Raw genomic sequence first — 17,562 nt, 5'->3', positions numbered from 1 at the left:
ATTCATGTCCATGTTTACTGAAGCATTCAACTCTAGTATCTAATTGAGTGACTTTCAACTCCTGAAACTGGTTCGCAAATTTGCTTGAAAGAGATTTAGCTTTAGTTCTATTTCTAATTTAGGTCTAGCACCAGCACCCAAGTTCATTACGAATTATCAAAATATATTCAATGGGTTCATCATTCCAAATTATCAAGTTGTCTTGTACTTCATTATATCTAATATCATTTCTTTCAAATGTTTAATCATGTTTGGACATATTGGAGTTATCTGCCATCAAATTTATTAACAAGAACATCAATTTGAATTTGGACATGTATTAGCAGGACTCACGCTTAGAGGGGAGTACATCATAAACATACACATAATAGCACACATAAATAATTTATTTGATGGATTTTTTTTAACGGACTTTATTATGAAATGAATAATTAAGCAAGGAGTTTGAACAGAGCGATATTTATTATTCTCTTCAGCTAAGTTGGATTCATTCTTGAGGCAACATCGACCTTAACAAAACTTCAATAGTTACTGGGAAGTTCACGAGGTATTAGACATGGCTGCATCATAAATCACTTCAAAAGCTTTCTCGATGCATGATTTGAACTTAACCGAGTCTATGAAGCCGAGTTCAGTCCCTATCCCAATCCTCAAGCTTCGCTTGTAACTCATAGCTGTTATCGTTATGCTCTGCACTTGTACATGAGTTTAACATAATCATTAATTATATAAATGGTTCTTCGTGACAAGTGAAGGAGGAAAATGAACAAGACAAAAATTTATGTCAATTTAGGAGTAAATGCAATATGGCTAAAAATTTACTCTACTTAGTTGTTCGACAAAGTTTTGGAGAAAACGCCATAGTTTTCGCCACACACATTCAGTTTATAGTAGCATGTAATAATGCAAAGTGCAATAGAATAGCAGTGATACATAATCTATGGACTTACCAGGTGGGTCCCTGTTACCATGAAGTATAAGCCTTTGACAGGTTGATCAAGTAAGGCCATTTTCTCAACAGGACCTATAATGCTTGTGAACCCTATACTTGAATTCTTCAGTGCACCCCGTACATACTCAGCAGCAACCTAAAGCACCATTTCTTTAGGTTACAATGTTAGATGTAAAAAATGCGAGGGACATTGCTTTTGGGTTATAAAACGAACATATCAGCGACTGTCTCTCACCTATGCTGTAACAAACACTGACGGTTCAGTGATGCATTTGACTCGGGACAATTATGAGATATTTATTATTATTTTAGTTTATTTGGGTTTGGGTGTGTGGGTGGATTTCACTTAAATGTATTGACCTCACACTAATATAGATCCCGCACAATATATGCAAGGTATCTATAGAGTGTTTACTTTTTAGTTTTTCAGTGATATTATTTATATATTTTAAATTGAAATGTCATCAAATTTTCATATTTCATTCATTGTTATTCTGGTTGATAACAATCAACTTAGCGTCAACACTACGGCTGTAAATGAGCTGAGTCTGCTCGACAATCCCTAGGGATCGGCTTGGTCAAAGCTTGGCTTGAAATCGGTCAAACTGAGCTCGAGCTCGGGTTCGAACCAAGCTGAGCCCAAACCGAGCCTAGCTCAAGCACACTAAGGCTCGACTCGGAAGTTCGTTTGAGCTCGTTTTTTTTAAAATTACTGAATATTTATCAATATATTTACTTAAAATGTATCAATTTTATGATAAATTAATTAAAATATTAGTTTATAAAATAAAATAAAATAATAAATTGTTATTATAAGCTAACAAAAAAAGATAATATACTTGTTTAAATTTGAATTTTTGAATTTTTGAATAAAAAATAAAGTTATAATTAACATAATGCTCGAAAAAAATGGTACGTAAATAAAGCTCAGACTCGGGTTTGAACTCGTAAAATATTATATAAGCCGATCCCGAGGCTTGATTTCAAGAGCTCGGGTTCGGGTTCAAACTCGAGTTTTACAATATGAGCCGAGCTCGATCATAGGTAAGCTCGAGTTTGGCTCGGTTACACCCCTAAGCGTCGTCCAATCCAGAGTCGGGTTGATGCGTCCCCTTCGGATGTTGGATGGTTGGATGTCCCTCTACCTCGAGCTTTGCTTGAACCCGTAACATACATGGCCTCTGGGGGGTTTGGGGGGGTGAGGGGTGGGGGGTGGGGAGCGAGGGGGCCATCACCGATGCCTAAGTCAGTATGGTTTCCTCATATGTAACCCGAGACCTTTGGCATGAGGCTTGATCCCGGTCTCTCTCTTAGTTGCTTATAGTAGTCTTATTTCTCGAGAGAAAAGGTAGTTGTTGTGTGTGATTCATTTAATTGAGTTGTTGACATTGTCTTCCCTTAAAAAGATCATTGTCTCTATGTAAGTACCTTCCCCTGGAAGGAATCCAAGGGAAGATATTTATGTGGTAGAGGATGTGTACCTTACTTTTGACTTGGCTATCCTTTAGGTCCGTTTGATCCGTCTATTAGCATGGGGGTCGGGTCGGCCGACCTGCCCCATCAGTTTTCCCCAGACCAGATTACATTAGAGCCAGACGCTTGTGTGTATATCCCTTTTGATGACGGATTAACACGACCCTGACGTATATGCGAGTGCGTGGAATTCTTGCCGTTTCGAATGAGATTGCGCCATCTGGCGGCTTAGGGCGATCCACTTACTCCTCGCGTAATTCCTTTATTAATTCCTTTGATAAGTGAGTTGACGGGTTGATATATTTTGAGATTCGTTGCCGCCTTTCACTCGTTAGGGTTAAGAGGAACTTGGGGCGTGAAGTTCTTCTAATGTCATCGTTGGGGAGGAATACTGTGCCCGGGAGTAGGTGGCCGGCCGGATCGGAGGAGTCGGTCGCCTCTCTAGTATGTGCTCTAGTGGCCGAACTGGAGGAAGTTGAGGCCACTTTGGAGCCCTTAATCCTGAATGGGAGCGGGTTTTGGATGCTCTTCCATGTGTTCAGAGTCGGCAAGGGGATGTCCATGACCAAGTAAGGAAGGCATTCTGGGATCTTCTCTTTGAAGATCTCAGGTCAGCCGTGGTGTAGGCCGAGGCTATACGGATTATATCTAAGGTGGCTAAGGATGAGGACTTCGATGTAGTAGAGGCGATGTTAGCTGAAATCGAGCTTTCTCTCTCGAAGGCAGGTGAGTATCCTGTATTGCCGGAGTCCTAATGTAGGAGTCTTTGTCTTTATTTGTAATAGACTTTTTCCGGTATTAGGAAGTGAGTAACTTCTTCTGTAATCTTTGTACCTTCACTCCGTTTCTTCGCGAGATATAAATAGAGATTCTTATTATTTCGCTTCGTGCCGTATGTTTATAAAAAGGATATGTCTTACTTCTTTTTGGGGTACTCTCTCTTGGGGCTTCCTGAAGTTTACATTGTATTCTTTTATTCTTGCTGATGTCGATCGACGCGGGTAGTGATACGATTTTCACTTGGTCTGTTGGTGATTCATGCCCCTGTTTGTCGAGCAGGTCTTCACCGTCTATTGAAGGAATGCTAAGCCAATCGCCGTCTCCTCGCGAGTTGTCCGACCATAGCTCGACCGGTTGGATCTTCAAAGGGAGGTGCATAGGCTACAATTCATATTTCACCGCCTAAGAGGTAGTTTACCCTTGGGGTACCCAAGAGTGACCTCGATTAGAACTTCTTTGAACCGCTTTAGCGTAGCAGTGAAGCTAATCCGGAAGTATATGACGAAGTTAAAGGGCCGCCTGAAGTGCGAGGTCGACCGAGGTCCCTGGGCCGATCCTCCTCTTCTGCATCCGAGGAAGGACCGAGCTCTCTAGAGTCGGCTTCCTCTTTGAAGTATGGCTGTCTTGCCACAGGGACCTTTGGCAGAGGGAGATGTACCCTGCAATTCCATCGGTAGGCAAGCTCAAACTTATTCTTCTGGTCGTCCTTCTTCTGTCTTTGCTTAGTAGGTGTATGTATTTAGACTTTCCTTTGGTCGACTAACACGTTGAATGTAGTCGTGGTTTTGTTCTTTCCCTTGGGATTTTAGACTCAATCAGTTTTGAACCATTGAATCTTTAGCCATTTTCCCCGCTTCTTTTGTACACGTGTCATCTTTCGAATCCTTCGGGAATTTGACTGCATTTACTCAATTTTCGGCTTTTCTTTATAAATAAAATCGTCTTTGCGTAGGGTTTTTGCATAATTGTTGTTCACTTTAACGGAGATAGGTTTTAGAACACAACTTCTTCTTCTTTTCTCGACGTAGGCCTCCTCCGTTGATCTCAGCTCCAGGGGAGATTAGGGGGTTCTACTTTACCAAGAAAATTCTTCTCATAGAAAACACAAATGGCCAACACGACCTTTGTAATGTTTCATGGATTTCATCTCTTTATTACTCGTCCAATTTTGCATGGGAATTTTGCGTGACATCCGACCCGTTTCCTAACGGTGTCGTCGGATGATCTACCACCTTGCTGCATGTGCTTCCCCGAGAGTTGTGTGCTGGAGGACCATTCACATTTCCTCTCTAAAGTGTATGTCTTCGTTTTGACGCTGACCCTTAACAGTTCCCCTTGATGGCTCTTTCTTGGCGGCGGTCGTCATATGTTGCGTGAGACCATCCCCCTTGTGCGATTAACCTGTCAATATCTCAGAGTTCTAGATACATCATGGGTGGATCTTCCAGCTTATGCGGTCCTCTTCCTCGGCGTACTCCTCATGGTCAGTGTTTCCTTGTGAGCTGACCTCTGGCTCGAGACCCTTCGTGGGGCAGGCGGGGCTGTGTGTGAGAGGGAAACTCTACCTCCAGGTTCGGTGAATTTGTCGGGGTGAGATTTTGTTCGGTTGGGGGTGACCGCCCGCTCTTGTTCGGGGGTCACCGTCCCATATGGGTCCGATATTCTTTGGTGTTCTTCATCTTGCTTGTAAGGTAACAATGACCAACTTTACTGGCCTCTGGTGAATTGTCCAATGTACTTGGTTACTTTGTCAAAGATCTAATACTTGAAGATCTCCTACCGGTCGTCGTAGCTTTAGATTTTGTTTTGCTGTTTTGCTTTGTACAGTAGTCGACGTCTTTAACTTTTACAATGCTCGGAATTGTACTGAATAAAATAATGATTTTCGACATTCTATCTCTTTTTCCATTTCTGGACTTTGATTCTGTGGGGCCTTATTCAATCATTGAACATGTCTTGTCGGGTCTCCTCCTCTTTATTACTCTGGGTAGGTGGGGGGACCACATTTATTGCTTTAGCCATTTATGGACCGCCTTGTCATTGCTTTACTATAAATGGCAATCTTCACTCATGGTTTGATCTCGTCATTCCTTTCCCAATCGCTTATTCCTTCTCCCGCCTTAGCTTATGCCTCGTTTGTTTTCTATGCTGTATCGGTTCGCCATCTTTGACATGGACAAGGTGAGGGCCGACACAACTAAAGTGTCAGTGCTCTGATTCCCTGCCCTTTGTCTCCTGCCCCCAACTCCATTGGCGAGGGGTTGGGTCTCTAGTCCTTACTTGGACTTGTCGTCTTCGCAAGAACCTTTTAATAAGAAGTCTCCAGATTATCGGTAGGATGGTTCCTTCGGAGGGTCTCCTCTGGGGTATCCCTTGGAAGACTTCTCGAACCGATCACTTTGTAATTATCCTTTCTCGAATGTAATCTTAACCGGTGGTGTAAATTGTGATGGTGCATTTTGAATAAAGTATACTCTTGGCGTCTCTTTGTCTGCTCGAGTTCTTCTATTTCTCGATTCCTTCTTTCTCATGCTTTTAAGTTCTTCTACTCCTGCCATTTCCGGTCAGAGGGTCCCTTTGTGGGTGTCTCCGCCTACTCTTCGTTTCGATTCGGAGGTCCCTGTAGGGGACTCCCTGCCCACTCCAGTATTTTGGTCTAGGTGTCCCTGCGTACTTCATAATTTCGGTCTGGGCATCCCTGCGTACTTCTGCATTTCGGTCCGGGCGTCCCCCCTAGGGGATTCCTTACCTAGTCTGGTATTCGATCTAAGTGTCCCTTTACGGGTGTCTCTGCCTACTTCTTCGTTTCGGTTCGGGCGTCCCTATATGGGAGTCCCTACCTACTCTAGGGTATTCGTCCATCTTTTCAGTCTCAGTGTCCTTTTACGGGTGTCTATTGCCTACTTTGATGTCTTCACTCGTCGTTTCAGTCTGGGTATACTTTTACGGGTTTCCACTTCCTACTTTGATGTTTTCGGCCATCTTTTCTGTCTCAATGTCCCTTTACGGGTGTCGACTGCCTATTTTGATGTCTTCGACCATTATTCCACTTCCGTGGTGGCCTCCCTTCCCCCTGCCTATTGGTTACGGCTGTATATAGTGTTGATAGGCATAACCGAACATTTTTACTCCGATTACTTTCAAGGGGTCCAGTTACAACTTTGCACGGAGCCGACAACATGTTTCATCGTCCTCCGACTTGCTCGTGACAATGGCAAGAATGTTTTAGGCTATGTTTTCCTAGACTGACATTTTGTCGTTCTTCCTTAGAAGTAATTTTTCTTGATGGTGTCGCATTCCAGCGTGCCATTGATTTAGCTCCGTCCATGTTGGATAAGGTGTATGTACCGGGCCTTAGGATCTTTGTGATTTGGTATGGGCCTTACCAGTTGGCAGGTAGTTTGCCATGTAGGTTACACTGTCCGACCGTTGCGCTTTTCCTTAGGACATAATCTCCAGCTTGGAACTGTCGTTGTTTCACTCTTTGATTGTGTTGCTTTCTCATTCGGTTATGGTACACTACGAGGTTCAACCGGGCTCGTGTCCTGGTTTCTTCCACTAGGTCGAAGGAGTCTCTCATGGCTTCTTCGTTGCTCTCTGGGTCGAAATATATGTTCCGTTCAGTGGGTATTTGGATTTCCACCGGCAACATTGTTTATTCTCCGTAGACCAGGTTGAAGGGAGTGTGGCCGGTAGACTCTTTGTTCGTGGTTCTGAGTGATCATAGGACGTTTTCCAGCTCGTCTACCCACGCTCCTTTAAGTTCGTCCAGGCGCTTTCTAGGTCGACCAGTATTTGTTTGTTAGCCGCCTGTAACTGACCATTGCTTTGTGGATGGCAAATGGCGGAGTAAGCGTGTCTGATGTCGTAGATCTCTAGCCATTCCCTCAGCTTTTCGTTGTCAAACTGTAACTGTCTCCTGAGGGCGAAGACCATTATTTTGGGAATGCCGATCTAGTGATGATATTCTACCAGACAACTTTCCTGACTACTGCTTCAGTGATTCTGACCACAACCTCTGCCTCCACCCATTTTGAGAAGTAGTCGATGACAACCACCAAGAACCTTCTTCCTCCAATCGTGGTGGTAAAGAGGCCTACTATGTCCATTCCCTATTAGGCGAAGGGTATCGGGATTAGCACTGGTTCCGGGTCTCTTGCTGGTGCATGTATGACGGGTGTGTGGATTTGGCAATTCCTACACCTCCTCGTCAGTTCCTTGGCTTCTGCCTTCATAGTGGGCCAGAAGTATCCTGCCCTTACTGCCTTGTAGGCTAGATTTCTACCTCCGATTTGGTGACCGCAAATGCGGAGTGGATATCGGAAAGTGCTTGCGTGGCCTCTCTCAAGTTCAAGCACCTCGTGAGTGGGCTTGAGAACCCTCTATAGAGTGTTCCTTCGATCTGTAGGCAACGACTTACGATTGTTCAGATATTTATTTCCGTCATCCCCTCTGGTATTGTAATACTACAGTTTTCTTGAGCTGGTACTCGACCGAGTATGGCCTACTCGGTCGAGTAAGGGGTGTCGTGTATCCTGGTTTGGCTACTGCCCAGGAACACTCGGTCGAGTACGTGGAATACTCCACCGAGTAGAGGGTACTCGGCCGAGTATACTCTATACTCGACCGAGTATTCGGTCTGACGGGTGTTATTTCTGCGGTTTGATTTGGAAACGATTAGAGTTATATAAACACGGTTATCAGTTTCTAATTAAACTTTTACAAAACCTAATCACTCAACGACGCTCTAATCCTCTCCAAATCTCTCCCTAGTGTGTGTGTGTGTGTGTGTGTGTGTGTGTGTGTGTGTGTGTGTGTGTGTGTGTGTGTGTGTGTGTGTGTGTGTGTGTGTGTGTGTGTGTGTGTGTGTGTGATCATTAGCAAGTGCATTCATCCTTTGTTCTATCGTCGGTAAGTCCTTGTTTTCTATTATGCGTTGATTAATATTTAGGGTTTGGCTTTAATTGTGAATTGGGGAAAATGGGGTTTTTTCATATGGTGATTGTTGTTTATGTGATTGTTGTTAGGCGAGGACTTCATAGAGGAGCCGTTCGAGATCACTTGCTTGTGTCTCTTATAGTTGTGCTAAGGTAGGGTTTCCCTACTCGGTTTACTGTTAATTGATTTAAGATTGTATTGTGATTGTTGTAATTGGTATTGTGATTATCTGTTGAGCTTGGGGTTAGAGTTGGGTGTTGGAGTTGTGATGGTTGTTGATGATATTCGCGAGGTGCATCCTCGGCTGAGTGGAGTCACTTGTGGGAGTGGCTTCACGCCCTAGTTTTGCCCTCTGTGGAACCAGCCATAGGAGGGGATGTGCACATTAATGGACAGGGTTATTGCTCGTTGATGAGCGGGGCTTAGATGGGGATTGGCAGCGGTCCCCCACTGGCGGCGAGGATTACCTGTTGCGATGGGTAATCTAGCAGGGCTACACACTTCAGTGTGTAGTCGGTTATTGTGTGAGAACGGGAGATGGAGGTGGATGTTGATCAGTTGGTTACCTTTTTGTACTTGTCTTACTTTGATTATTCAGTAACTGACCCCATTGTTGTTTTATAAAATCTGTGGTGATCCATTAGGGGATGGTGAGAATATTGTGACAGGTGATGCAGTTCTTTAGCTATGGGACAGTTATGGGGAGTCATCACTCGAGTCTAGCTTCCGCCGTCAAGAGACTTAGCTTTTATTTTTAGTTAATTAACTTTCACAGCTGTACTTTGTTTTTGATTTTGGGAACATGTGATCGTTAAACTCAGTTGCACTTTAATAAATGTGTTTTGGATTGTTAACTTTGGTATACTAACCTCGGGCAACCGAGATGGTAACAGTCTCTCATGCTAGGGTAGTCCTTCGTAAGGTACCTTGGTGGTATGAGGGGGTGTTACAGTTATCTTTCCTTCGGTCTTAAAGTTTACTATGTCCGTCAGTCAGGTAGGACCTTCGGGCTCGACAACTCCAATTTGTGTCGGGCCCGGCTTGATGCACTTTGTGACTCGTACATCGACCCACACTGACCAACGAACGTCTTTTAGACTGGAGCTGGCTAGCTTGGATATCGCGTATGCCCTATTGTTCTTTGACCTTGGTATCTGCACTATCTCGTAGGACTTCAGCTCGGCTAGTCTTTTCTTGACATGCTCTAGGTACTTGACCATAGAGGGCTACGTTACTTCGCATTCTACTTTGATCTGATTGGCGATGAGTAGGAAGTCTATGAATAGTCGTAGTACTCTGGCTCCGACTGCGGTGGCGAGTTCGATGCCCGCTATCATTGCTTCGTATTCGGCCTCGTTATTTGACACTTCGAAAATGAATCATAGGGCATTCTACAACTCTGCTCCCTCCGGGATTGTGATAATTACTCCTAGTTCGGACCCGGCAGTTGTGGATGACCCGTTGGTTTAGACTTCCCAGGCATCTTTGGGCTCCTCACTCTCGTCGGAGCAGGAACACTCAGCCAGAAAATCCGCTAGGGCTTGAGCTTTTATTGCAGGTTCGGGGTTGATATTTGATTTCGTGCCCTGATAGTTCGACTGCCCATTTTAGAAACCGAACGGACTTCTCAAACCTTTCCAGGGGCTTCCTGAGTGGCTCGTCTATCATTACCATTACAGGATGTGCGTCGAACTACAAACGCAACTTTCAGGCTACTATTACCACAGCGAATGCGACTTTCGCGATGAACGAGTAGTTTTTCTCAACTCGATGTAGTATATGGCTGATGAAGTAGATGGGTTGCGGGCTCTTGCCTTCTTCTCTTAGTATCACAATGTTGACATTGACGTCGGTAACGACTATGTATAAGTAGAGTATTTCGCCAGTCACCGGCTGAGCTAGGGTTGGTAGTTCTTTAAGGTGGTTCTTAAGATCGTCAAAGGCATGCCTTCACTCCTCCTCCCACCGGAACTGTTTATTACCCTTTAGGACGTTGAAGAAGGCTCTTGACTTGTCTGCCGACCTCTATATGAATCAGGACAACGCTGTCATTCGTCATGTGAGTCTCTGGATGTCTATGATAGTTCGCGAGTCGGGGAGGTCTATGGCGGCCCGTACCTTCTCCAGGTTGGCGTCTATTTCCCTCGCGCTGACCAGGAATCCAAGGAACGTTCAGGACCGTACCTCGAAAGTGCACTTCTTGGGGTTCAGCTTTATCTAGTATTTTTGAAGGGACATGAGCGTTTCTTCGATATCATTTAGATGTTCCTCTTTGCTCTTGCTTTTGATGATGAAATCGTCGACGTATACCTCCACGTCCCTTCATTTTTCGTCGACGAAGATTTGGTCAACGAGCCTTTGGTAGGTGGCTCATGCATTCTTTAGGCCAAATAAGATTATTTTGTACATGAAAGTGTCGCGGCCTGTGATGAATGCGTACTTGACTTTGTCGGGCTCGCATAGGTGTACCTGTGGTACCCCGAGTAGGCGTCTATGAAACTTAACATGGAATGGCCGCTTGTGGAGTCGACCAGTTGGTCGATTCTCGACAGCGGTTAACAATCTTTGGGGAATGTTTTTGTTGAGCTTGGTAAATTCCACGCACATCCTTCATGCTCCGGAGGCTTTCTTTACCATGACAACGTTAGCAAGCCACTCCGGATAGTCACATTTCTCAATGAATCTTGCGGACAGTAACTTGTCCACCTCCTCTTTTATGACAACATCTTTTTATGTTGACATGTTCCTCTTCTTCTATTTCACTGGTTTATATGTGAAGTCTACGTTCAGCTGGTGAACGATGACCTCCTTACTCACTCCCGACATTTTGTCGGGGACTATGCAAAGACGTCCTTTTTTCTTTCAAGTACCCCGATTATTCGGTCTCCGTAGGTGGGCGTCATGTCTTCACCAATGATCAATGAGTGTCTAGGGCCAAGCTCGACTGTGGTAGTCCCTGCCCTCGGTACTGGTCGTTTGTGATCTGTTGGTCTTCCCTTGCTTGTACTCGCCTTTGCCTCTCGTGTGGGGAGCTTGGAGCTCCTTTGCCCCTCTCTGCACTAGTTGTTCCCGGCCATACCAGGGTTTGGTGCGTCTCTGTTCTTTGCTGAAGAGATTTGTATGAATGCCATTACATTGCATGATATCGAAGAGATATGGCTTCCGTGAAGCTTTTACGCTCTTCGGGCATCTGACATGTACACGAAAGTCAGTGCCCAGACGAACATCACTGCAGTGATCTTCCCCAAGGTCTGTCTTCCAATCAGGACATTGTACGCTGACTCGGCGTCGATCTCCGTGAAGGTGTGTGGCCTGTGCCCTTTTTGACTATGGTCCCCTTCTCCAACCTAACGGGTAGCATAATGGTACCTATTGGGGCTAATGCCTCTCCCGAGAATCCATATAGTGACCCGCTGGTCGGCTTGAGGTGTTGATTCCTGACTTCGAGCTACTCGAAGGCAGGTCGGTACAATATATTAGTGTAAGCCCCGATGTCGATCAGACATCTTCTGACGGTGTGGGCGCTGAGCTTTAGGTCGGGTATGGGTGGATCATGGTGAGGACTCACTATGCGTTTATGGTCGGATGCGTTGATCGTCAAGCCGGGTATTTCTTTGACTAGCGCGTCCTTTGCCATGTTGCGGACCTCGACAATTAGGTTTTGAGATCCTCCTTGAGCTTGTTATGCGTGAAGCCTCCATCGCTTTCCCCGGTGACCATGCGAATGATGGGGGTAATGTCCCTTCGTTCATCTGCACGTTACTGCTCTGGTCTATATGGGGCTTTGTAATATCCCAAGTATCCACGGCGCATGTAGTCCTTTATTGCTTCCTTCAGTTGTTGTCACTCGTCTGTATCGTGGCCGTTTACTTTGTGGTAATCGCAATATTTTTTCCCATCGCCTTCCTTTTTTATCTTAGGAGGCTTTCTCCACTTCTTGTTGTCCTTTTATAAAGCTTACACATATGACATTATCCTGTTCGACGGGGTGTGATGTTGGAACCGTGGGAAAGGATCTCTGTCTTTCTTCTTTGGTCCCAGCCTCTTTCGAACATCATGGAGGTGATGCCTTGGTCAAGCTCCTTCCACGCGCTAAGGAAGTGTCGACCGACGTAAACCTTTTCTGATAGTCCTCCTCTCCGATGTATTCGTCAACCACTTCTTGAGGCTCCACGAGGCTCTTTGGTGGCTTCCGGAGCATCTCGCTCTTAAGGGCTCCATCTATTAATCCGTGAGTTAGGACAAAGACTACCATTTTGTTGGCGAGGCCTTTGATTTTCTGTCTTTCTAAGTTGAAGCGATGAATATAGTCCTTGATTTGCTCGTCGCTTAACTCTTTAAGTGTGAGCAGCTCAAATGTCGTCCTTTCGCGCCTCTTGTTGCTGGCATACTGATCTCTGAAGTGTTGGCGTTGGTCCACGTAGGATCTGATTGACCCATCCGACAAGCCTCTAAACTAGGATTGCGCGGGCCTGACAAGGGTCACCGGAAAGACTTTACAGCAGATAGCGTCATCCGCGTCCCACATCTCCATGTGCTGTATGTACGCAGCTAGGTGGTCGTTTGGATTCGTCGTTTTGTCGAGTTGGACTATTGTCATTTTGATTTTGGGGACTTTCGCCCTTCTAATCTTTCCATCTGGCGGGTTGGGCGTGGAAGGATGACTTGCTTTCGACGACTACTCATCGGGTTGCCGTGTAGTCATACTCCTCTTGCCCTTCTCAGTCAGGCAAAAGAATATTGATTTAGTTTTCTCGCTCTGCCTACTTCTCTTGGATGTGCTCCTTAGGGGATTGTGATCATCGTATGATGATGCGGTCAACTCATGCACTGCTTGTGAGCAGGTCTCTTCGCGACGTTTACTACTCTTCACCTCTGTCGAAGTCTTATCACTGATTAACTTTATAGGGGTGATAGAGGGGTCATCTTTAACGTTCTCCTTTCGTAGAGGTGTTGATAGTACACCTAGAGCTTGTTGTAAAGCTTTTATCATCGTTGCCAACTCATTTAGGCTCAGAGTTACGTATTGATCAGCCGCGGTCTCGACTTGTGCTGGCGTATCGTCGAGGATCACTATCCCCTTGAGGCGGGTGTTAGCATCACGGATGATGTTGGTACTAGTTGTCGCCGCTTGAACCTGTAGATGAGTAGCAGATTAGGTTGATGGAGATCTTGATAGTGTTAGGTTATGAGAGTACTTAGCTCGTTTAGAGTGTCCTTCTGCGACATTCTTCCATAAAGGCATCTTAGGGTGATTCTTGTAGGACTTTAATGTAAAGTTCCCCACACACAGTGCCACATTGTTTCGGGTTGAAAAGAAACAAGTAGTCGTCGCCTAATCTGGAGTTGGGTCGACGCGCTCCTTTCGGCTGTTGGATGGTTAGATGTCCCCCTACCTCGAGCTTTGCCTATATATGTAACACACATGGCCTCGGGGGAGGGGGGGTTGGTCTTGAGTGGGCCTCTCTGATGCTTAAGTTAGTATGGTATCCTCAGATGTAAGTTGAGACCTTTGACGTGAGGCTAGATCTCTCTCTTAGTTGCTTATGGTAGTTTTATTTTTAGAGAGAGAAACTAGTTGTTGTGTGGGATTGATTTGACTCAGTTGTTGAGGCTGTCTTCCCTTACAAAGATTATTGTCTCTATGTAAGTGTTTTCCCTTGGAAGCAATCCAAGGGAAGATATTTATTGTTGTAGAGGCTGTGTACCTTACTTTCGACCTGGCTGTCATTCGGACCCGTTTGACTCGTCGATTCGTATGCGGGTCGGGTCGGCTCGACGTGCCCCATCAATTGTGTTTTGTTTTGATAAAAAGAAAAAATCAAATGGAAAACTAATCAAGACAATTGAGTAAAGTCATGCAATGTATATTTTAATGATAATATTTTTTTTTACTAAAAACTAATGATTTCATTTTATAAATTTTCTCAAATTTGTTTAATGAATTTTTTTTTTGTGACGAAGTGAATAATGTTTGCCTATAATTTTGTTTTATACTAATAAAAAATTTAACAATTTATACAGTTTTATGTTAACAGTTTTATTTTATTTTAATTAAAGGATTATAAAGTAGAATTTGATAAAAAAAAAAAAGAATTTTATAGTTTGATTAACCGATTATATTTTTTTGAAAAGATAATACTTAATGAAAGAAAGTTTTATTTATTTCAATATTTAACTAAATGTACTTTTGAAGAAAAACTTTTGAGAAATTTTATTCTCTTATAGGGGATAATACTAATAAGTAGTTCTTCGTATGAACTTAAACAAAGGATCATATTTGGCACAAAATCTGAAATAAGTACCGTCATTGTACAAAGTGCAAGCTTTATAATGTTGAAGTACATACCTCAGAACCTCTGCATTTCCTAACAATCTCAAGAAATAAACCAGTTAAATAAACAGCAGGGGAATTTTTCTTTGCCTTGATAAATTTCTGTGATTCAAAGACGAAATCAAGAGCATTGGAGTAATTATGGTTGGCTATTATTTCCGGGAACGCAATATGCAAAAATGCGAATTGGTTTCCCCACATCTTAGATTCGGTTTTAAGCATGTCCTTAATAGACATGTAACCATTGACGTTCCTAGTGTTGAGCAGCACTGCAACAGTGGATCTTGAATTTCTGAAACTTTGTCCCGCGTCTTGCATGTATGATCGAGCCGCAAAGAAGATTATTCCTGTTAGAACTGCATTTATCGTCTGCAATTTTAAAACCTACTCATCATTTTGAGAATATTTTATTATTGGGTAATACTAATAACATACTGTCTCCTTGTCTTACAAATAACTTTAACTTAATAAATGTTAAATTAAGGGAATAAATAATTAGAATGAGATGGTGTTTTCACATAAGGATATCTTACCACATTAAGCTTTGTTTTGACCTGTATAAGCATGTCGAGGGACAAATCAACAGAAGAGATGTTTATAGTAGGATGAAATCCAACACCTTGACTTCCAGATCTGATAGGTGTCTCATCATCAACAACCCAACCAACTTTTGCGATACTCCATCCAAATTCACATACACCATTATATATGGAACATATATTTCTTGCCACACGATTAATAACATTAATCATCCTCTGGCTGCTGTCATTAGCTTCCGGTACCCGTCGAGTGGAAGGAAACGTTAACGGAAGGGAAGAGTCATCTGCTCTTTGCAAGCAGGAAAGAAGAGCTCCCATTAACGAGTATCCGTCTCCAAGTGAGTGGTGTAGTTTGAATATGAGACTTCCTGCTGCTTTGCTTGTTGGGTACTTAAATATATGAATTTCCCATAATGGCTTGTCTTCTGGTAAGGGTTCTATGCCGATTTTTGTTAGGTATTTGTCAAAATGAATATCATATTCATTGATTATTAATCCCTCTGGATAGATAGGGATTTTGACGTGATCATGCATGTTTACTTTCACTATTTTCCATCTTCTTCCACCTTCTTTATTAGTTGTCTGTTAAGTTATTTGTACAAATAAACGTTAAAAATACAACATTTTTGTATGTCTGTGTAATATTAAATGATAAGTATATATATGTATGTTCATGCCGGTTAGATTAATTAGCTAGTAAAATATTTTGGTCCCGACCCTTAGCTTATAAATGAGAACTTAAAAAATTACCATGATAGACGAAAATCTCGAGCTGATGGGGATGAAAACATCTTCAACAAGCGGCAGTATACGAACGACATCCATGGGAATTTCAAACTCAAGGATAGCAAGGATGCACAAGGACAAAGCTTTACTGTTGAGGTATTCTGCAGAAGGAGACAAAGGTTGTTCTTCTCCTAAATCTTCTTCTTCTTCTTTGCATTTTGTTTCAACATGCAACTTTGTATTCATTTTTATTTTATGTAGGAAGATCAACTTGCATCAAAATAGTATGTAGTACTCCTTATGATTATTGTAAGGAAAACAAAATATTATGTATCCATATTATAAACATAAATATTTATTATTCGTTACCTTTATTTTGGTTGCTACCACTTTCGAATTCATAGTTACATAGTCACATGTTCATAGTTTAGGCTTTAGAAAATACTATCTTACAACCAGTTGTATATTAGCATTGTACAACCGCCTCAAAGTTGTTGAGTTCTTTACACAAAGTTGTCGAGCTATTTTATAAGTTATTGAGCTAATTTAAAAAGTTATTGAGTTTAATAATTATTCCTCTTAAGCTCAATAACTTTGTATTGCAACTCGACAATTTTGTTAGTAAAGCTCGATAACTTTATAACAAAACTCGACAACATTGAAAAGGTTGTACATAAACTACATACAACCAGTTGTATAATCTACTAATTGGTATTTGGGTGATTTATAATAACGTTGTACAAATAGTTATTTATAACCTTATAAGTGGACATAGAAGAGTTCACACTTGTATAAAAAAAGATCTTATACAGGAATAATTGATATACAAAAACAATACAATACAAAATATTTTTATTATTTGCTCAATATCAGATGGTTGAATTGTTGTGTTAAATTTGATTAATACTTCCTCCGTTCCATTGAATCATTATGTTTGTTATTTGGACACTATTCATAAGTGGGGACAATCTTCAATATCAATTCTAATATATAACATAAAAGATGGTCGTGTGATATCTTGTTTAAATTGTCTTACCGAGTGGATTATGAATATCAAACTTTTATAATTTTTAGTAATATGTAGTTAAAGATATGAACAAAAGAAAACGAGTATTGATATACGTATATGTAAGCAAATAAATGGAACAGAGGATTTATTGGCTTACAATTATAAATTACAGTGAAAATGTATTAGAATACTAGAATCCTTTTATTGAACCATGACGTTTCTCTTTTTAGTGTATTAATTAGTGGGTAGATGGGCTTGCTATTTTTGATTTTGGTAAAGGAGACTTCTTAGCTTATACTAGTGGTTATTAATTAAAGTGCCGATAAATTTATAAAAATGGGGGAGACATTAATTGTTAGTGAGTAATATTTTACTCCCTCTATTATTTTATATATTACTTTCTCACATTTCAAGACACTCCCTTCTCTCTTCAATATCTCTTAAAATATAAAACTAAATATTATGATATGTATACTCATATGAAAGAGTTTTTCGTAAGGAATTTAATGGTACCATTTTTATATTTTTTGAACAAATATATTTTTGTAAATATTAAAGTCAAAGGCTTACCTCGTAAATGTAAAACATCATATATAAAAAAGTGGAGGGAGTAGTACATTAAATAGTGAAACAAAGAACTTTTTTTTTTTTTTTTGATGACGAGGGGGTTGAATTCCCCCGGGCCCATGCATTCCCGCACCACCACATGAACCATGTAAGCCACCCCTTTGGGGACTGCAGTGGCCAAGTGATCATCCCTTAGCTGGTAGTCGAACCGGGACCTCTCAACTCCTGCATTTCTGCAAGTTTC

General features: G+C 42.2%; 1 protein-coding gene across 2 annotated transcripts; it reads right to left on the bottom strand.

The window, feature by feature from the left end:
* Positions 1-268: 268 nt before the first annotated feature.
* On the bottom strand, positions 269-16,175 carry LOC141605577 (wax ester synthase/diacylglycerol acyltransferase 4-like). Of its 2 annotated transcripts, none has more exons than XM_074424412.1 (5): positions 15,767-16,175; positions 15,011-15,598; positions 14,493-14,846; positions 951-1,088; positions 269-690 (listed from the first exon to the last, which is right to left on the bottom strand). In XM_074424412.1, exons 1-5 carry the CDS (start codon positions 15,986-15,988, stop codon positions 541-543), a joined length of 1,452 nt encoding a protein of 483 aa, XP_074280513.1. In that variant the 5' UTR covers positions 15,989-16,175; the 3' UTR covers positions 269-540. The 2 variants fall into 2 exon arrangements, with proteins under 2 accessions (XP_074280513.1, XP_074280512.1); XM_074424411.1 differs by having other exon boundaries at positions 14,493-14,861; positions 15,767-16,155.
* Positions 16,176-17,562: the final 1,387 nt, after the last annotated feature.

This window comes from Silene latifolia, chromosome 10 (genome assembly GCF_048544455.1).
Source record: "Silene latifolia isolate original U9 population chromosome 10, ASM4854445v1, whole genome shotgun sequence".
In the NCBI taxonomy this organism is placed as follows: domain Eukaryota; kingdom Viridiplantae; phylum Streptophyta; class Magnoliopsida; order Caryophyllales; family Caryophyllaceae; genus Silene; species Silene latifolia.
This window is presented reverse-complemented; position numbering and strand designations above follow the sequence as displayed.